Source organism: Dipodomys ordii, unplaced genomic scaffold (assembly GCF_000151885.1).
Source record: "Dipodomys ordii isolate 6190 unplaced genomic scaffold, Dord_2.0 Scaffold2, whole genome shotgun sequence".
NCBI lineage: Eukaryota > Metazoa > Chordata > Mammalia > Rodentia > Heteromyidae > Dipodomys > Dipodomys ordii.
This window is the reverse complement of record NW_012267218.1, coordinates 20950991-20970730: the sequence shown is the minus strand read 5'-3', so window position 1 is coordinate 20970730 and position 19740 is coordinate 20950991. Positions and strand designations below refer to the sequence as shown.

The window sequence follows — 19740 nt, the reverse complement described above, 5'->3', positions numbered from 1 at the left end:
CCACAGGACTGGACACTGATGGCACGTGCCTTTAAAATCCTAGCTACTCAGGAGGCTGAGACCTGAGGATCAATGGTTTGAAAATGGCCCAGGTGGGAAAGTCCATGAGACTCTTAACGAACCAGCAAAAAGCCAGAAGTGGAATTTTGGCTCAAGTGGTAGAGTGCTAGCCTTGAATAACAACAACAAAAAAAATGCTAAGAGACAGCTTCTAGGTCCTGAGTTCAAGCAAAACAAAACAAAACAAAAAACCTACCACAGGCTTCATGGTGTTTTACTGAAGCATGAGAACTCGAGACATCATCATCCATATAAATCCCATTAAAAGAATTTTAACTGACTTCTTTGGATCAAGTTTCCACTGGTCAGCTGACCACTGGCAGCAATGCCCTGTTTGCTGAGAGCAATGCTCCCAGAAGGAAGCTCCAAGAGACAGACGTAAAGTAGCAGGTCTCTACTCAAGGTCTCTTCCATCCTTCCATGCCCAATTCCCTGAGCCTCATTTCCTGTTTCAGGATGGCAGGATTGACCACTCACTTCTGAGGGTAATCATCTCCCTCACTGGTCACCCCAATTCCATGCAGCCCTTTAGCAGGAAGAAGGCCCCTCCTGGGCACTGCCGTAGGAGCCCAAGATGACTGCAGTGCTCTGTGGGGTCTCCAGAGGTAGGCCCAGCTGGCCAGGACTGATTTACTCTTGGTTTTTCTCCTTCCCCCCAGGGCTTCTGTTCCTGGCTTTTCAACAGTTTGACCATGAAGTAAGTGCCTGCGCTCAGTCACCGGGTGGTGGGAGGATGGAGGTAGGGAGTCTCTGGAGAGATGAGCAGGGTCCCCCCACCCAGGATGACAACCTTGAGATCTGTGCCTAGTACAGCAGAGAGTCCTTTCCCGTGTAATCACTAATGAATGTAACGTAGACTGCCCCCCTGTCTTTGGGGAAGGATGACATTTAAGAGTTGAATCATTGACTCCCGTGCGTATCAGATTAGGAAAAGAAATCCTTTCTCCTGCTCTCCCTTGGTGTCAGTGGCCAGAATCCATCATACTTCTCAACAGGGAGCAAACGAAGGGTGGACTTCCTCTCTCCACCCCCAAATTACAAAGGGGCAGCCCTGCCCACCGCCTCTGCTGGATTTCTGTGCCAGACCCAACTCCAGGACACCTCTTCTCTCCTGACTCCCACACACAACCAGAGGCTTCGGTTGAGCTGACATTTACTGGGAGTCTATATCCTCAGTGCATGTACATGCATGTGCACACACGGAATGCTTGCATGCCTACATATACGTGCACACACAGCTCTGCTCTGTACATGCGCAGAACTGGGCATGATCCTCCTTAGTGTCTTTCCTCCAAGTCGGTTCTTTCCTGTTTGTCCTTCCTACCCCTCTCCAGTGGCCTGAGGAGGATGTCCACTCCTATTTCTATGGGCTTTGCTGGGAGCCTTCTACTTTCTCACAAGACCCTGCCCTCAGGAGTCATGGCTCTTCTGGTTTCCAGCTCTCCTGAAGGCCCTGGGGCCTTAGAGGGCACAGGGAGCCCTGACTTGGTGTTGGGAACCCTGAGCTGGGCCTAGGACAGGTGGCTTCTGATAGGGGGATCCCATGGCGCCTCTAGTATTTCCTGCCACTACTCAGTCCCTAGGGAATGAAGCAGCTCCTCTGTGTGTAAGTCAAGATCGGTCTCTCCACTCTTAGCCACACATGGCCAAGTAAAAGGAGACTTTCGTATTTCACGGCTCCCTCTCTGGTTTTGCTCTGTTGATTTGTTAAACGTTCCCAAGCTAGCACAGATGCACCATCACTAAGGGAGTCTGCTACAACTGCAACCCCTGTCAACAGTTTCCAGGGAAGTTTACTTTTTATAAGCGTTTACTAATTTTGTAGTTTTAAATCAACCAGTACAGTATAGCGGTATATTCTTTACTGTAATGACATGACCAAGACTTGGTAATTTTAGAAGAAAAGAGGCTGGATAGTCCACTCAGCACAGCCTCAGTCTATTTTTCTATGCCAACAACACAATACCATCGACTGGGTAAGTTACAGGGGAAAGAGGTTTTGGCTCACAGTCCTGGCCCAAGGGCAGAGGGAGACTACATTGAGTGATGGTCTTCTTGCCAGTGGAGGCCCAGAGCTATCCAGGACACAACCTGGCAAAAGACAGGGAGTGAGCCGGGCGCCGGTGGCTCATGCCTTATAATCCTAGCTACTTAGGAGGCTGAGACTTGAGGATCGAGGTTCAAAGCCAGCCTGGGCAGGAAAGTCCATGAGACTCTTATCTCCAGTTAACCATCAGAAAACCTGAAGTGGTGCTGTGGCTCAAGTGGTAGAACGCTTGCCTTGAGCTGAAGAGCTCAGAGACAACACCCAGGCCCAGAGGGCAAGCCCCACAACCAAAAAACAAAACAAAAAGACAGGGTGTGTGTGTGTGTGTGTGTGTGTGTGTGTGTGTGTGTCCTGGTGCCTCTCAGAAAGCCACCAAGATTGGATCACAAGGCTCTACTTTGGTGACCCTGTCTAATCCTCATTACCTCTTAAAGGCCCAGCCTTTAAAAACCACAGTCAGATTAACCTTCCACCTTCTTTATGATGGGAACCCATTCCATTGTGAGTTTTGCAGGGGATTGAAGCCATACCAGTCACCAGCACAACAAAACACGATCATACACATACATACACATACACAATTGTATCCATCTTACCAAGAGTGTCGTAGACATCATCCTCTCATTCCCCAAAGTTTCTCTATAGATGTATGCTGCTTTTACACTTTAAATTGAAGTTTAACACACACACACACACACACACACACGTACACAAAACATACACAGCTCAGTTATCAGAAGACAGAACCTTTGCTCCCGCCCTCCAGGTCTAGAATTAGCACTTTGCCCCCAGAAACCCCCTTCTCGCTATCCCAATGCCCCCCCTCCCTTGTCTCCACCGATAGCCACTGTTCTGACCTCTAACTAACTATATGGCTCAGTAGTGTCTGTTGTCATATGTGTTGCTTATGCCTGGTGTATCTTTCGCTCAGCATTGTATATATAGGTTCAGCTAGGAGTCACTCCTTTTTAAAATTATATAATTACATATGTATGCATATCACATTTACTATGCAATTATATATGTACATATGTAAACAGTTCTTAAGTCCATCCTAAGAGATTTCCAGTCATAGATGTTACAGATAATGCATCTATGGGATTCTAACATGTCTCTGAATGCACATGTCATGCATTTCTGTTGGGTAGTAATCTAGCAGTAGAATCACGGTCATAGGGTGTGCATACATCCCATTTCAGTAGACAAGGCTGTCAACATGGCTGAGCAGTGTCCACCCACACGGAGCTCCCAACGTTCCACATCCTCCCTCACTAACCTTTGGCATCATCTAGCTTTTTCATCCTGGCTGGCCTGGTAGTATGGTACGTGATCTCATTGTGGGTTTTAAGAATTCTTTTAGGAAGTGGAGCTGTGGCTAGCTGTGTGCTAGCCTTGAGCAAAAGAGCAGAGATACAGTGCCCAGGCCCCAAGTTCAAACCCCATGGCCAACAAAAAAAAAATCCTTATAATTTAAGGAATCCAAATGAACCGCTTTTTAAACAGGGTACACGTCAGTCTCACTTAGAGCTTCAGAAGGTGCCTGCAACCTGGCAAGCTCTGAAGTGTGCGAAGGAATGGAAGGATGGTTGGTGCCCATGGATGGAGTTCACAAGCTCTGGTTCCTCCACTTGGCACCTGGAGCCCCGCCTCCCTCTAATATGCCTCTGAGTTCACTGAGATACACATCAAGCACACTTGATGCCTTGTGAAGAAGAGTAATACTTCCCTCAGAGTTACAGCTTGGGGTAGGGGAGTCATCTTCCTCCCTCCCCTATCCCATGGAAGCCATGGCTGCACCTGTTCCTGAGGCATGTCCTCGTTTGTGTCTCCTCCAGGGACCAGGATCTGATTAACAAGTGTGGGGATGACGCACGCATCTACATCATGTTCCAGTACCACCTCATCCTCTTCGTGCTCATCCTCTGCATCCCCTCCCTGGGCGTCATTTTGCCCATCAACTACACTGGAACTGTTCTGGGTAAGCAGCCCTCAGTGGGCCTTGGCCCTTGGCCACTAGACCTCAGAGGCAGCGTGGTAGGCTGAACAGAGCTGGGGATGTTTATGGGGAAGAGAGGATAGATACCTGAATGGAGACCATGATGCTTTGTTCTACCTAGGATGTGGTGCATCACAGGGACATACTACCATTCAGTCTGGAATTGTTTACTCATATGCCTACATAGCCCTGGGCAGGTGTTTGTGGAGGCCTTTGTAAGACTATGTGGCTTGCTACAGGTGTCCATGAACTTGACTGCTTCTATACTCACCCTGGTGGACACAGCCCTGTAAATGCAGAGTTTGTCATCTAGGATTGCCTTCTACCCACACTCAATGTTGCAGGCTAAATAGCACTGTGAGTGAGGGCCTGGTTTCAAAGACACAAAAATCATCACTCCACAACGTTTGCCCCCATGTGTTCCCCAGAAAACACTTTCATCCAAGCTAACCCATGATTCAACCTCATCTTAGGCAAACCAGGTTTGCCAACCTGATTGTGGTGTTGGGAGGTAATGTCCAGTAGGTGCCCAGAGACTAGAGGTGTAGTTGCCTCAGAATCACAGGACAGAGCTGCAGGGAGGCTGGACAGCTGAGTAGTTCAAGGGCACCTGAAGTTCCAGAGGGACATCATCTCTTCCTTGGTCCTGTCCTCAGCCAGAAGTGGGCCTAATGGAATCAGTGTAGCACACTGAGTGTCTAGACCCCCACAGTGACAAACTCTGACTCTCGCCTTTCCAGATTCTTGTCCTGAGAATGAATATGTGGGCAGTGATAGCATTGTGCAGGACCCTTAGACATACTTCACAAAACATGCCTTGAGGGCTGGGAAGGTGGCTTAGTGGTAGAGTGCTTGCCTCCATGCATGAAGCCCTGGGTTCCATTCCCCAGTACCATAGAAAAAGCAGTACAAACAGAAAAAGCCAGAAGTAGCACTGTGGCTCAAGTGGTAGAGGGCTAGCCTTGAGCAAAAGCAGCTCAGGGACAGTGCCCAGGCCCTGAGTTCAAGCCCCAGGACTGGCAAAACAATAACAAAAAAGCAAAAAACTAAACACGGCTTGAACCTGCACACTAAATTACTTATCCCATTCAAATGAGGCAGAGTCCCATTTGCTGGAATTTTGGGTTCTTGTGATTGTAACCAGAGTTTGTCATTTTTATCATTCTGGCTGCAGAGCCCATGTCCACGAGCTTTGCTGGGTTCTTGTTCTGAAATCATGTCCTGGGCTGTCCCACAAACACTTGGTGTCATTTCACAGCCAAGAGCCTTGATCGGCACTAGCTGGGGTGGGGGGGGTTTCTTCATTTTTAAAAAATTGTTATTGTAACAGTGATAGATAGAGGGGTCACACTGACATAGGCAGGTGATGAGTACATTTCTTATGTGCATTGTCACCCCTTCCTTCACTCTCTCCCAGTTTTTCCCTCCCGTCCCCACCCACATGTTGTAGTTCATTTTCCACACAGTGTCTAGTGAGCATCACTCCTGCATTTTTTGTCCCTCCATTTTTGTGCCCTCCATTACCCTCCTAAAGACAGATAAACTAACAAAACAAAAAGAAAGGAAAACAAAAACAGCAACGAAGGAAAAAAACCCTCTGGTTTCCATCTCCTGGAGTTCATTTCAATGAATATTTTATTTGATCAGATGCACACAGGCACCGAGCCTTTGTGTTCTTCTCCTAAGAATGGGAAGATGTCTTTTGTTGGAAGTTGAGGACAAGCTCTGGGGAGCAAGAAGGAAGGACAGCATCTTTAGAACTTGAGTGTTCCTTTAGGAAGCTTGAATCCTGGAGTACTGTCCAAGCTCAAGGTTGGAATCTTTTTTTTTCTCTTTCAGATTGGAATAGTCACTTTGCTCGGACCACCATTGTCAATGTCTCCACAGAGTAGGTACCTGATCATCTTACCTCCCGTTCTACTGGCTGGGCATCGGTGGGGAGCGTGAACGCCAGTGTGTCATGCAAAGACTGTTTCCCCCAGAAACCCAGGTCCTGAATGGGATGCCAGAAGTTTATTCTTTTGGTGGGGGAGGACTCAGCACCTCCATGGAACTACCCCAACTGGCCATTCCCATTTTCTTAGCATTTCCAGCTTTTGATCTCTCCCAAGAGGCAGAGACCCTTTACAAAGGAGAGATTCAAGATAGTCAATCTCTGCCTGCCACCCTCCATGGGTTCAAGTCAGCCCTCATAAAATTAAATGTATCATGAGCCTGCCCATCTTCCCCTTCTGATTCTCACAATGGAAGGTTCAAGAAATGGCATTTCCTGGCCCTGCATCTGGATCAACCCATGATCTCTGAGGTCTGTGATGTCCTCTCCCACACAGTTCAGGAGCCTAGGGGTTTATTTCTTGTTGGTGCCTAAATCAATCTGTACTGTGTACTGAGTCCCATGTGGTCATTCTATTCCCTGCAGAGGCCCACTAGGTGTCGTGGCAAGGCTTGGCTGATCCACACACAAAAGCAGTTCCCTCAATTGTGAATAGATTCACACACACACTGCCTCTGCATTCCCGCCAAATGCCTTCGGGCAGGTTTACCCAAATTCTAGTCAACTCTAGTTCTAGTTCTAGGTTTACCTAAGACTCTCAGAACAGCAGACTGGGGTCATGGCATCTTTTTAGCCAATCCCTTCCCCAAGTGCTGTCAACCCTCAGAGCCACCAGCACCTTGCCTAGACCACTAGCTGGTAGCGAATTGCTCATACCTTAATAATCCTAGCTATTCAGGAGACTTGAGTGCGAAAGGATCATGGTTTGAGGCCAGGAAAAGCCTTTGAGATTCCATCTCAAAAAAGAAAAACAACAACAACAACAAAAAGGGATAGAGGTGTAGCTCGAGGTAGAATGCCAACCTCGCAAGCATGAGGTCCTGAGTTCAAAATCCAGAACCACAGAGCAGCATAGGGGCCTTCATGTGCATCAGTCTATACTGGCACACTCTGCTCTCTTGTCCTTGTGGATGGAATGAGAGTCATGGAAGCAACCTGCAAGGCTATTGGAGTCTAGGGGAAAATACTCCAGGAGCTTAGTCCCACCCTGGTCCTGGTACAGGGAAATGCTCAGTAAGTCCTTCTCAGCTGGAGCCAGGCCCCTGACCTCCACTGCCTCCCATGCAGGGACTCCGAGAGGGGATCGGAGGACACTGATGGGCGGGAAGGGGAACGGGACACTGTGATGGAAAGGGAATGCATGGCCATGGTGAGGGTGGGATTGGGGGTCTGAGGGATGGTGATGGCAGAGATGTCCAGGTGCACAGGGGTTAGGGACACTGTGCGGTGGGCACCGGGAGGCCCGCCGTGCAGGGAGGCCTCACCCCACTGCTCCCCTGGCAGGAGCACGCTTCTGTGGCTGCACAGCCTCTTCGCTTTCTTATACTTCCTCGCCAACTTCATCCTCATGGCGCACCACTGCTTGGGGTTCGTGCCCAGGAAGAACCTAGAGGTGAGTGAAGCCCCGCCCCCCCCATGGGCATCCACCCCAGCCTGGGAACAGCCCTAACTTGACCTACTCTGTGGGGTGGCCTCACCCAGGGCAGAAGCAAGCTCCGCCTCTTAGCCCAGTGGACCTCCTATCCACGCGCCAAAGGACAAGCAGGGTCTGCCTCCTAAGAGGCAAGGGCCGAGCCACCCTGGCCCTGCTTTCGCAGGCTCAGAGGTCACAGATGTACCCTACTGGTTCCATTTCTGTGATCCCCGTGCCCTCCGGGCCGGTTCGAGGCAGAACTTCAGTGGCATCACATATTTGGAAGCTGATCTTAGGAAAGACCAGGTAGGGAGCAGAGACATGGTGGCCAGAAGAAGGGAACATCAGGGAACAGTTTATAGGGCAGGAAGGGAGGAGCAGCTGGAATTTAACCCCAACAGAGAACACCAGGAGCTGGTGTGGAATGTGAGCTCTAGAGTTTTCCCACCAGAGGAGAGCAGTAGGACTTCCTGTCCACATTAGCTGTATTTGGGGACTTTAAACCCTTACCTGTGTTTTTCTGTTCGTTTGTTTGTTGGGCTACTGGGACTTGAACTCAGGGCCTTTCTAGGCAGCTGTTCTGCTGTTGAGCCATACCACTTAACCTTTTTGTTTGGCACTCATTTTTTATATTGTATTTCACTTTCTGCCCAGACAGATCACAATGTTATTTCTCCTCTTTCTGCTGTAGCTAGGATCACAGTCATGTGCTACCACCACTCCTAGCTTCCTCCTTTGAGATGGAGTCTTGCAGACTTTTCTGTCCCAGACTGGCCTGGAACTATGATCCTCCCAATCTCAGCCTCCCCCATAGCTATAGATTACAGGCATGAGCCTCTGGAGCCATTTGCCTTTTGACCTACACATGCCTCCAAGGCCAGGGGAGAAAGCTCAGATAGCCTTGGTGTTTGAGGCCCATTGAGGTCATTGTTCTGCAGAGATGAGTGCCAGCGGGCTGTAGGTATGCACCAGGAGAGCCACTTTGCCTCACCAGTGCCTGGAGCAAGGGTGGAGACCCTCTGTAGGGAAGAGCAGCTGTGAAGGTGAGAGCATCCTTGACTCTGTCCTCAGTCACGGGCTCAGAGGAGTGGGGCCTGCTCTGTGAGATCATCTAGCCCAAGCATGACTGGCAAACTTACCTCAAGTGTTTCATCTTGCCACACATGGAGATTCGGACATCTCTGATCCAAAAGTGACTTTTTCAGCCACCAAGACCCCTATTTCATGCAACACAATTTATAAGACTGTCTACCTTGATGGCTCAGATAGGCATTTTGCACCCACAGAATAAAACAGGAATCTTGGGGAAGAGGGGTGGGTATCTGTACCTTCTCTCCAGAGTCTTACTGTGTTAGTTTTTTGTTACTGCAACAAAATATCCCAGCTAATCAATCTAAAGAGAGGAAAGGCTTGTCACAATTCTGGAGGTTGCGGTCCATGGTTAGTAGGCCTTATTGTCTTTAAACCTATGGTGAGGTTATGATGGGATCCTGCTTCTGTCTTAGCATCTGGGACATGGAGAGAGGGAAAGTGGGGCAGAAGCGATGGGGGGAGGGGAGAGGGAAAGGGAAAGAGGAAGAGGAAGAGGAAGGACCAAGGTCCCATAGTCCCCTTGAACAACACAACCTCAATGATCTAAGACCCCCTACTAAGCCCCACCTCTCGAAGTTTCCACACCTTTCCAAGGCTCCTAGCTTTGGCTCTTAAAGGACAGTTCAGAACCAACTTATGAGCTCACCCTCAACTCCCATGAGCCAGCTAATGTTTACCATGAAGCTTTACATGGGAACAGTCAGAAAAGCATTGGCAAGCAGGCATGAGCCCCTTGCTCCAATCATGGTCCTGAGGTCCTCCACCCAGGCCCAGTCTGTGACCTCTTGCCTTCCCCTCAGTGTCTGTGGCAGTGGCCACAGCCAGGGCATCATCGGCTGACCTCAGGAAGGGGATAATTGGTTTATTCACCAGGGTAGCCCTGGCCATCAGGCAGCACAGCATTACCAAAAGACTGCTCCCCAGGGGTTCCAGGAATCTCTGGAGCTCCTGTCAAGCACAGAGTTCTCTCTCGATTTGCCCTCTCCATCTAGGTCACAAGAACCCTAATGATCACCTATGTGCCCACGGATATTCAAGACCCAGAGATTATCAGCAAGCATTTCCAGTAAGTGGCGAGGGATGCGGGGGAGGAGGGGGATCCAGTGTGCACTGTCCCTTCCTGAGTCCTCCTATAGGTATGAGTTGGAATGTGTTGATGGGGCTTGGGACAGCCCTGTTGGTGGCTCTCTCTAGACTCAGCTCTGAATGGGGAGGGCCCCCACCAATGGAGCATGGCATGGTAGAGGAAGTAGTACTAGTTTACCCTTTTCTTATGGCTCCACCTACTGAGACCAGGGAGCTCTGTCCCACAGCTGTTTGAGACACAGCACTGTGTGTGTGCATGCGCGCACATGCGTACATGCATGCATATGTCCATACTTGGCTTGAACCCAGGACCTGGGTACTGTCCCTTAGCTTTTTCACTCAAGGCCGGCATGCTTTGCCACGTAAGCCACACCTCCACTTATGACATTGATTTTGCTGGTTAATTGGAAATGAGTCTCATAGACTTCCCTGTCCTGGTTGACTTTGAACTGCAGTCCTCAGAGCTCTAAGCTCTGGGCCCCAGGGACACTGTGCCCTGAGCTCATTCTCTCTCAGTAGCAGCCCTTTCCTAGCCTACCCCAACCCCTAGTGGTTGCAGCCTGCCCCAGGCAAGTCTCAGATGAGCCAGGTTTAAGCTCTGAAGGTAGTTCAGCCTTTGGAACAGAGAATGCTCCAATCCCAAGAGTTGGGAGCCCCAGGCAGCAGAGCTCCTCAGCCCGGTGGCCTGTCACGCCAGGCGGGGCGGGAACAGCACCTCCCAGTCTCACACGCCAGCTCAGCATCCATGTTTGTGGCTGCAGTGAGGCCTATCCAGGGTGCGTCGTCACCAGAGTCCACTTCTGCTATGACGTCAGGACCCTCATCGACTTGGATGATCAGAGGTGAGATCACAGCAGGGCCTGTCCACAGTCAGGGTGAAGAGGAATGGGAGGTGGGGCTCTGCTGGCTCCTGACCAGAATATTCTCCCCTCACCCCCCATTGCCCTTGCTGATAGGCGCCATGCCATGCGGGGTCGGCTCTACTACACTGCCAAGGCCAAGAAGAATGGGAAGATAATGATCAAGATCCACCCCTGCTCCCGTCTCTGCTTCTGCAAATGCTGGAGCTGCTTCAATGAGGTAAATAGCAGGGATTCTGGGAATGGCCAAGAAGGGCTGCCCAGCTCTAGGGCTCTGGCTGGTTCCTTTCCTGCATCCTTGGGCCCAGGCCCCCATTTCAGGCCTGCCCAGACCTCTAGCACCTTCCTCCTTACTCCTTTTCCAGTATGTTCTGTGTCCCTGTAAAGTTGCTAAAACCTTTCTTGTTATTGTTGTTGTTGTTGTTGTTGTGTGTGTGTGTGTGTGTGTGTGTGTGTGTGTGTGTTGGTACTGGCATTTGAACTCAGAGTGTGGACACTGTCTCTTAGCTTTTTTGACCACGACTCATGCTCTTCCACTTGAACCACAGCTCCGCTTCGGGCTTTCTGCTGGTTGATGGGAGTTTATAAGAGTTTTACAGACTTTCCTGCCTAAGCTGGCTTCAAACTGAGATCCTGAGATCTCAGCCTCCTGAGTAAATAGGATTATAGGAGTGAGCCACTGACACTCAGAGAGTATCACTTAAAACCTTTCTTGGCAGCTGAGTCAGTGGCCCAGGCCTGTAATCCTAGCTGCTCGGGAGGCTGAGATCTGAGGATCGTGGTTCAAAGCCATCCCCAGCAGGAAAGGGCAGGAAAGTCCATGAGACTCTTATTTCCAATAAAAACCACTAGAAAACCAGAAGTGGTGTTGTGGCTCAAGCAGTAGAGCGCTTGCCTTGAGCTGAAGAGCACAGGGACAGTGCCCCAGCCCAGAGTTCAAGCCCCACGACTGACCAAAAAAACAAAAACAAAAAAACCTTTCTTGACTCACCCTCCAGGATATCCCAGAGAGACTTACTCTTGTCTCTCTTCCAGTCCTGGACAAATGGACCAAAGGCTTCCAAAGTGATAGCGCAGGAATAGACAAAGGCAACAGGCTCTACTTTATCCCCAACCCCTGTGGCTAAAAATGGTCTCAGCACTTAAACTACTACTATAAGACGGGGCTGGATTACTAGTAGATCAGAAGAACAATGCCATACATTCTGTTGAAGCACATCTAAGTCTTTTGGATGGCCCATTCTGCCTTCCCTGTGCCTCAGTGTCCCCAGATCAGAATTTGACAAGGTAAACTTCAGTCATTCTTTTGCAGTTCTAGAGCTGGCAGACTGATGTGTGGACAGGGCCCTGGGGTCCAGCAAGGTCTTCTTGGGGTTCTGGTCTCCCCTGCTCTGAGGGCCTCTTCTCGCCCCAGGTAGACGCGGAGCAGTATTACAGTGAGTTGGAGGAGCAACTGACAGATGAGTTCAATGCCGAGCTCAACCGTGTTCGCCTGAAGCGTCTGGACCTGATTTTTGTCACTTTCCAGGACTCCAGCATGGCAAAGCGGTGAGTGCAGGGTGGGCCTCCCCTTCTCTGGCTCCATCCTCCTTCTCATTTTAGCATGAAGGGTGGAAAGAGAGAGGGGGGGAAGGAGAGAGACAGAGAGAGAGAGAAGGAGGGAGGGAGGGAGAGAGAGAGAGAGGGAGGAAAGAAGGAGAGAGCTTTCTTCTATTTGTCAAATTCTGACTTCCTGTTCTTCCTGTTCCTCATGGGCAGCTGCCATGTTCCTAGAGCATAGCTATACCATTTCCCCAGCTGCCACGATCTAGCCTGTCTCCAGGGATGCCTAGGCTCCGGGCTCCTTACTCCATATGTCTTTGTCTCAGTGCCAAAGTGGTCAGTATGGCCTTTGACTTCCCAGTCCTCCTCTAGATCTTGCCAAGGATACTAACCATGTTTCCCTCATTGCATACGCATTATTGTGGTCACCCCACAGCTGAAAGCTGGGGGATCCAAGCTCTACTTGTCCTTTCTCCTCTTCTGATCTGTAACCCTAGGCCTCCAGCAGTTTCCCCTCAAATAGAATATAAATTAGGTCCACTCTAGAATGTTCCAGAAAAATCATTACCAGCTGGACTAAATACATAAGAGCTTCAGAATTGATCTCTGAAGGATTATAGGGTGTTTCTCTTCTGGTGGCAGTCTGATACTTTGTCCTCACCCACCTCGACCCTACAAAAAGTAGAGTAGCCTAGATTTAGTTACAAAGAATGGTATATAACTTTCTAAGTCGCTTTCCCTCTCCAATTCCTTATCTGTCCAGTTTGAATCTGCCTTGTCCTGTCTGCTTCCCAGAAAAGCAGTACACCTACTTAAGATGGTATGTTCATTTCTTAAGGCATCACTACCAGGCAGAGAAGAGCTAAGGTTTAGTTTCAGTGCACAGAGGTCAAGGGTGGGTTTCAATGTCAGTACCCACCGCTCTTCAAGTTTGTAAATCTGTTTAGTTGAATCCTTGTTGGCCAACCATGAGCACAGAGCCAGGCCCACAGGAAGAACTTGATAATCAGAGGTGACTGGTATTAAGATGAGGCTGAAGTTGGCATTGATGCCAACTACAGCTGCCATTGCTACAAAGGAGGGCAGGAGTTGAGGACACCATGGCTCTGCTCTCTTCCTGAACTCCCCTTCCCTCCAGATCCTGGGTCTTAGGGTTCTCTAAGGTTTTGGGGGATTCATACAAAGCTTCCAAAATCCCCAGGAGTGGAGAGTCCCCACTGGTGGGACTGCCACAGTGGCCCTGGACCCTGGCATGCAACTCCCCTACTGTCCCCACCCCCAGACCTCTGTCTCCTCCCCTTCTCACACCTCTGCAGCGTCCAGGCTGATTACAAGTACATCCATTGTGGTCTGCGGCCCCAGCAGTCCTCAGTGACCACCATCGTCAAATCCTACTCCTGGAGGGTCACTCATGCCCCACACCCCAAAGACATTATTTGGTAAGACTCTTTTGTCCCTCCCCTCTCCTCCAAGTTCCTCTGAGATAAAGGATGGGCCGCCTCTCTCCACATTATTGTCCAACAGAGATTCCATGGGGGCCAGCCCAGCACTGTCTGACTGCAGGCCCCCCCCCTCCCCGGGCTGGGCCACAGCATCTGCTTGCTTCCAGACCCACCTGCACCCTAAGCATGGAAACCACCTAATCCCTGGGGAATAGGTTTTGTTTTTGTGGGTCATGGGGCTTGAACTCTGGGCCTGGGCACTGTCCTTGAGCTTTTTTTTTTTAGCTCAAGGATAGAGCTCTACCACTTAAGCCACATTGCCACTTCCTGTTTTCTGGTGATTAATTGGAGATAAGAATCTCATGGATAGCTGAGCACTGGTGGTTCACGCCTATAATCCTAGCTACTCACGAGGCTGAGATCTGAGGATTGTGGTTCAAAGCCAGTCTGGGCAAACACTTATCTCCAATAAACCACCAGAAAACCAGAAGTGATGCTGTGGCTCCTGTGGCTCAAGTGGTAGAGCGCTTGCCTTGAACTGAAATGTTGAGGGACGGCGCCCAGGCCCAAGCATCATTACCACCAAAAAAAAAAAAAAAAAGGTCTCATGGACTTTCCTCCCCAAACTGGCTTCTATTACTGATCCTCAGATCTCAGCCTCTCGAGTAGCTAGGATTACAGGTGTAAGCCACTGGCATCCAGCTTGGGGAATCGTTTTCTGCTGTTTTGCCCTTCAGCTATGAGATAGACTTGAAGCCTTTACAAATAGTGTCACAAGAGGAAATCCCAGGACACAGACTGGGCCCAAGGGTTCACACTGGACTAAGACAGCCTGGGCCCAGAGTCGGCATTCAGGAAAGAGCAAATGGTCTCTCTGAGGGCTGAGACCCAGGGTACTAAATATGTCCCCCTCTTTGGTCCCTCCCCAGGAAACACCTGTCCATCCACCGTTTCCATTGGTGGGCCCGCTTTATTGCAATCAACACCTTCCTCTTCTTCCTCTTCTTCTTTCTCACCACGCCTGCCATCATCATCAACACCATCGACATGTACAACGTCACCCGTCCCATCGAGAAGCTGCAGGTGCTTCTTCTGTTCAGGCCAAGCCTTGGGGGCCCCAGAGATCAAAGGAAGAACTCAGGCGAGGAGGGGGTGGGGGTGGGGCTAGTGGAATGGGTGACAGGACCCATCGGACACCATTCTGGTGGAGGTAGAGTGGCGCCAGGGACAGGGCAGTGCTTGCTGGGCTGTAAATGGGATGCATGTGGGACATTGCCCACCTTAGGGCTGGATGGGAGAGGAAAGGGCGAGTGGAGGAAATGCAGACAGATCCTGGGGGGAGTTTGGTGGAATGGGTGGTCCAGTCATGGTGGGTTCCGAGGGCCCTGCTCCTTCAGACCAGTTGGAGGTGGGTATAAGGTAATGGCGGGTGTGAACAGCTCTCCTCACAGAGCTCTCTTTGGGCTGAACGTTCCTGGGAGGGTTGAGGTGAGAGGAAGGAGGTTAAGTCTTAGCACAGTGCTTGCTTAGAAGTAGGACCTGCAGTTGAGTTTCCTCCTTCCCTCCCCTCTGTTCATCTGTAAGAGCACTTCCTGAGGTTAGAGGACATCTTCTCACAAGGCAGGCTGAAGAGGCATGGGCCCAGGTCCCCAGTGCTGGTCTAATGAACTAGAAGGTTCCTCCTTCCATTTACTCCCTTTCTTGTTCTCAGCACATGCATGCATACATACACACACACACACACACCACCTTTAGTTTCCTTTATCAACTACACAATAGGCCCCAGGCCACACAGCAGTTGTATATTCTGCTGGGGACTCCATCTTCACCCCCCTCCTCTGTCTCCCCACACACAATCGTGGCAGCAGCATCTCCCTGGACCACAAGCCATGAGCTGGAGTCACAGCAGCTGGTGATGGCTGGAGGGTGTGAAGCTGCTAAGGAAAGCTCAGATTGACCCCTCCTGTGACCTCAGCATAGAGACTCCTTGGGGATTCCACTTCATCTTGGCTGACTGCCTCTGCCCCTCCCTAGCCTAGTAGACTCTTGGGCAGGAAGATGCATGGGAAAGGCAGGCCTACTCTGCATGGACTGAGCTGGAGGCAGAAAGGCAAGGGGAAGGGAAGGGGGCTACAGGCAAGGGGAAATAGCTCCGTGCACTGATGCCTGTCTTGCCCTCCCTGCTCTCCTCCTATAGAGCCCAGTTGTGACCCAGTTCTTCCCCTCCCTGATGCTCTGGGCCTTCACAGTGATAATGCCTCTGATAGTCTACTTCTCTGCCTTCCTTGAGGCCCACTGGACCAGGTGAGCTTGAGGTAGGGGGCAGGGGAGGGTCTTCTCTCCTCTGGCTCTTGCTCAGTCTTTTCCCCTTCTGTAGCCCCCAACACCTGCCTCTGGTGGTTCCCTTCTGGTCTCAGGACCACAACTGCCATGGGATGGTTTTGATACCTAAAACCGACAAGTGTTTCTTTGTGGAAAAAGGTGCTGGATTGTTTCTGGGTCTCTGGCCTTGGGGATATTGATTAGGGGGCCACCATCTAAGGGGGGAGAGACCCAAATCAAGCCCTTTCCGGGCTGCTCCCTCAGCCCCTGCCCCTTCCTGTTGGAATTCCTGGCAGTGCCAGGGATTTGAGGCAGAAGACACAGGATGAAGACTTACTTGCAGAACATCAGGTAAGCAGCTAAGGCCATAGTAGAGGGGCCAGAACTTGATCTGACAGTTGATAGATTTGGACCCCACAGTGCCCACATTTTCAACAATCAGGTTTTCCATTTGATCGCCCTAATACTTCTATGTTTGTAACTAAGTACTTAGTTTGTAACTAAGTTGGGTACAAAGTATTTTGCTATATCCTGGGTAAGTGGCACCACTGCTTTGGCCTAAAAGCTGCACGGATCTCAGAAGTTATTAGTCCCTACACTCTAAGTTCCTAATATCCAAAAGGTTTGTACTAATAGAAATCTTTACTGGCCTGTCCTCTGGCCAAGAATAAGGTTTATATTGATGACTGGTTATTGAAATTCTTCAGGTATTCTGGGTATTGTTACTAATGTATCCATGATACAAAGTTGTCAAGTAGACATCATGAACAAACCTTCCATCCCTTTCCTGTGCTAGAGAAGACATCACTAGTTGACCCTACTATTCTTCTATTCTTTCCTGCTTCTCACAGTGCACCAGGAACACTAATAGTTTCCTAGCCCAAACAAGAGATGCCATTGGTACGAACTATTGAGAGTTGTCTCTCCTTTTCCCTCACCCTCTCATTGATCGACATCTCTCTTTATTTCCTCCTAGATCGAGTCAGAATGTCATCATAGTGCACAAATGCTACATCTTTCTGGTGTTCATGGTGGTCATTCTGCCCTCCATGGGACTGACAAGGTATACTCACTCACTCCCAATTACTGCTCCTGTCTCAGCCCAGCTCAGCCTTGACTTGAAACACATTCCTCAAATGACATTCCTACTCATTGTGTGCACAGCTTGAGCCAAGTATCACAAACTCTTTAACATGTCATCCCTGAATTCTATCCTAGCTGAGAACGTAAGTCCTGCCCACCAGCTGATTGACAGCCCCAGGGAGAAGAATGTAGTCACTGTGAGGGAAAAATTCAGAAGAAGGAGAGAGAGCAACTGTTAGAGAAATGGAGGCTTTGAGCTGCCAGAAGGCAGAGGGTTAGGGACAAAAGTGGGCCGACATGCAGAAGGAAAAGGGCAGTGTATACTGGCAAGCTACTGGCAAGCAAGGCTCTTTTGCAGTTTGACAAGGGAGGAAAAGACAAAGAGAAACTGAACCATAGGCCTTAATGCATTCATTGTGGTTCCTTAACTAAAGGTCAGCTTTGTTCTTCTTCCAGTTTGGATGTCTTTTTCCGCTGGCTCTTTGACATCTACTATCTAGAGCAGGCATCCATCCGGTTCCAGTGAGTACTCTCATACATATGTATATACCAGGGCCACAGAGAGGGGTGGGGAGGGAGAAGAGGGGGATTCCTGAGTGCCACTGAGGAAGGGTGTCTTCTCCTGCTAGATAGCACCCAACCCTTCCTGGGTTGCAGGCCCCTTTGGCAATCTGGGGATGCCAGGGACTCTTGGGACTGTTGGGAGGAGGAAGTTACCCCAAAAATGTTTCTTGTTTTTATTTTGTATTTACTAGTACTGGGGCTTGAACTCAGAGCCCGAGCACTGTCCCTTAGTAGTTGTTGTGGTTTTTTTTTCACTCAAGGTTGGTGCTCTACTACTTGAGTTATACCTTCACCTCTGGCTTTTTAGTGGTTATTGGAGATGAGTTTCATTGGCTTTCCTGGTTGGCTTTGAACTGCCTCACATCTCAGCCCTCTGATTAGCTAAGAATACAGACGTGAGCCACTGGCACCCAGCGTGCATCCATTTCACAAAGGCTGTCCACCTCTCTGCTCCGAAGGGCTTCCATTGAGTGACACATCATGTGTCACTTTATGATAGGGACATCTTCTATGAACTATAGCTGCAGGTTGTACACTGTTGTACAATCATTGTAGCATATACTTATACAAATTTAAGATATTACAGCGTCAGTAGGAGATACAGTCTTACGGGACAGTGTCTCGTGTGGCTCATCAGCAACTGGAACCTGACTATGCAGTGCATGACTATGAAATTTTCTCTCCCTCTGTACCCATCCCTCTGCCGTTTCTCTTTATCTCTCCTCTTGCCCTCTCCTCTGGCTTGCCACTGCCTTCTGCTCATCCCTCTGCCCAGGTGTGTGTTCCTGCCAGACAACGGTGCCTTCTTCATCAACTATGTGATCACGGCAGCCTTGATTGGCACAGGCATGGACCTGTTGCGCCTGGGCTCACTCTTCCTGTACAGCACCCGCCTCTTCTTTTCCAGATCGGAGCCAGAGAGAGTCCACATCAGAAAGGTGAGAGCCAGTCCTCACTTGAGCATAGCCTTCAGCCTCTCCTGGGAGGAGGAGACCAAAGAGGAAGCATGGAGGGATCCGAGGAGATGCCTCTTAGACCCCAGGATTGGCCTAGGAGAAGCCATAGAAGCAAAGCCGGGGGGACCTCGGGCTGACCCCTGACTTCTGCCCCAGGACCAGGCTGTAGACTTCCAGTATGGGCGGGAATATGCATGGATGTTGAACGTCTTCAGCGTGGTGATGGCGTACAGCATCACTTGTCCAATCATTGTTCCTTTCGGTAAGTCATTTCCCAGGCCTGCTCAGGGCTGTCCATCTTCAGACCGGGAGGAGGAATTGAGCCCCTCAGCCCCAGCCCCTGCAGTACCAGGAGTTCTGGGAAAGCCTGCAGTGGGGAAGTGCCTGGGGTAAAGATAAGACACGGAGATTGGATAGCTGCTACCACGATGTTTTATTAAATGAATGCATGAATGAATGAACTTACCAGGCTAGTAGAAAACTGTTTTTAGGGGGAAGCTGTTAGCCCTAGAAGTCAACTCTGCAAATCTCCCCAGGTCTACATTTGGTTCTTGCTACACAGGGAGCCTTGAACGTGACTTCTGGTGGTGTGGGGAACAGCATAGGCCTCAGCACCTATCAGAGTTGCCACTGAATGTGTCTCCCACTTCTGGCCCTGCAGGGCTGCTCTACTTGTGCATGAAGCACCTGACGGACCGCTATAACATGTATTACTCCTATGCACCCACCAAACTGAACGAGCAGATCCACATGGCCGCAGTCTACCAGGCCATCTTTGCACCACTCCTGAGTCTTTTCTGGATGCTCTTCTTCTCCATCCTACGACTAGGTGGGTACAGCTCTGAATGTCTCAATACCAACTCTGTTAGAGGACAAAAGTCCAGAGGGATTGAGCAAGATGTTGCTCATAGCCAAGTCCTCTGGATGAACAGAGCATGTATTAGTCTTGCAGAACTTTGAGGCAAAAGAGAGGTTCCAAGTGTACGGATTTGGATTTAGATCAGAAATATTTTATTCTTGGGGCTGGGAAGGTGGCTCAGTGGTAGAGCGCTTGCCTTGCATGCATGAGGCCCTGGGTTCGATTCCTCAGTACCACATAAGCAAAAAGAAAAAAGCCAGAAGTGGCGCTGTGGCTCAAGTGGTAGAGCGCTAGCCTTGAGCTGAAGAGCTGAAGGACAGCGCCCAGGCCCAGAGTTCACAGGCCCCACAACCGGACCCAAAAA

General features: G+C 50.0%; 1 protein-coding gene across 1 annotated transcript in view; it reads left to right on the top strand.

Annotated features, from left to right (window-relative positions):
• Tmem63c (transmembrane protein 63C) overlaps positions 1-19740 on the top strand; it is a 76573-nt gene that overhangs the window by 51038 nt on the left and 5795 nt on the right. Inside the window, exons 7-22 of the mRNA XM_013014500.1 lie at positions 720-757; positions 3943-4085; positions 5943-5991; positions 7441-7549; positions 9655-9728; positions 10510-10590; positions 10705-10828; positions 12023-12156; positions 13467-13589; positions 14522-14675; positions 15790-15896; positions 16891-16977; positions 17454-17519; positions 18337-18499; positions 18674-18779; positions 19179-19346. Coding sequence (XP_012869954.1) covers positions 720-757; positions 3943-4085; positions 5943-5991; positions 7441-7549; positions 9655-9728; positions 10510-10590; positions 10705-10828; positions 12023-12156; positions 13467-13589; positions 14522-14675; positions 15790-15896; positions 16891-16977; positions 17454-17519; positions 18337-18499; positions 18674-18779; positions 19179-19346 — 1726 coding nt within the window. The remainder of the gene's footprint in view (positions 1-719; positions 758-3942; positions 4086-5942; positions 5992-7440; positions 7550-9654; positions 9729-10509; positions 10591-10704; positions 10829-12022; positions 12157-13466; positions 13590-14521; positions 14676-15789; positions 15897-16890; positions 16978-17453; positions 17520-18336; positions 18500-18673; positions 18780-19178; positions 19347-19740) is intronic.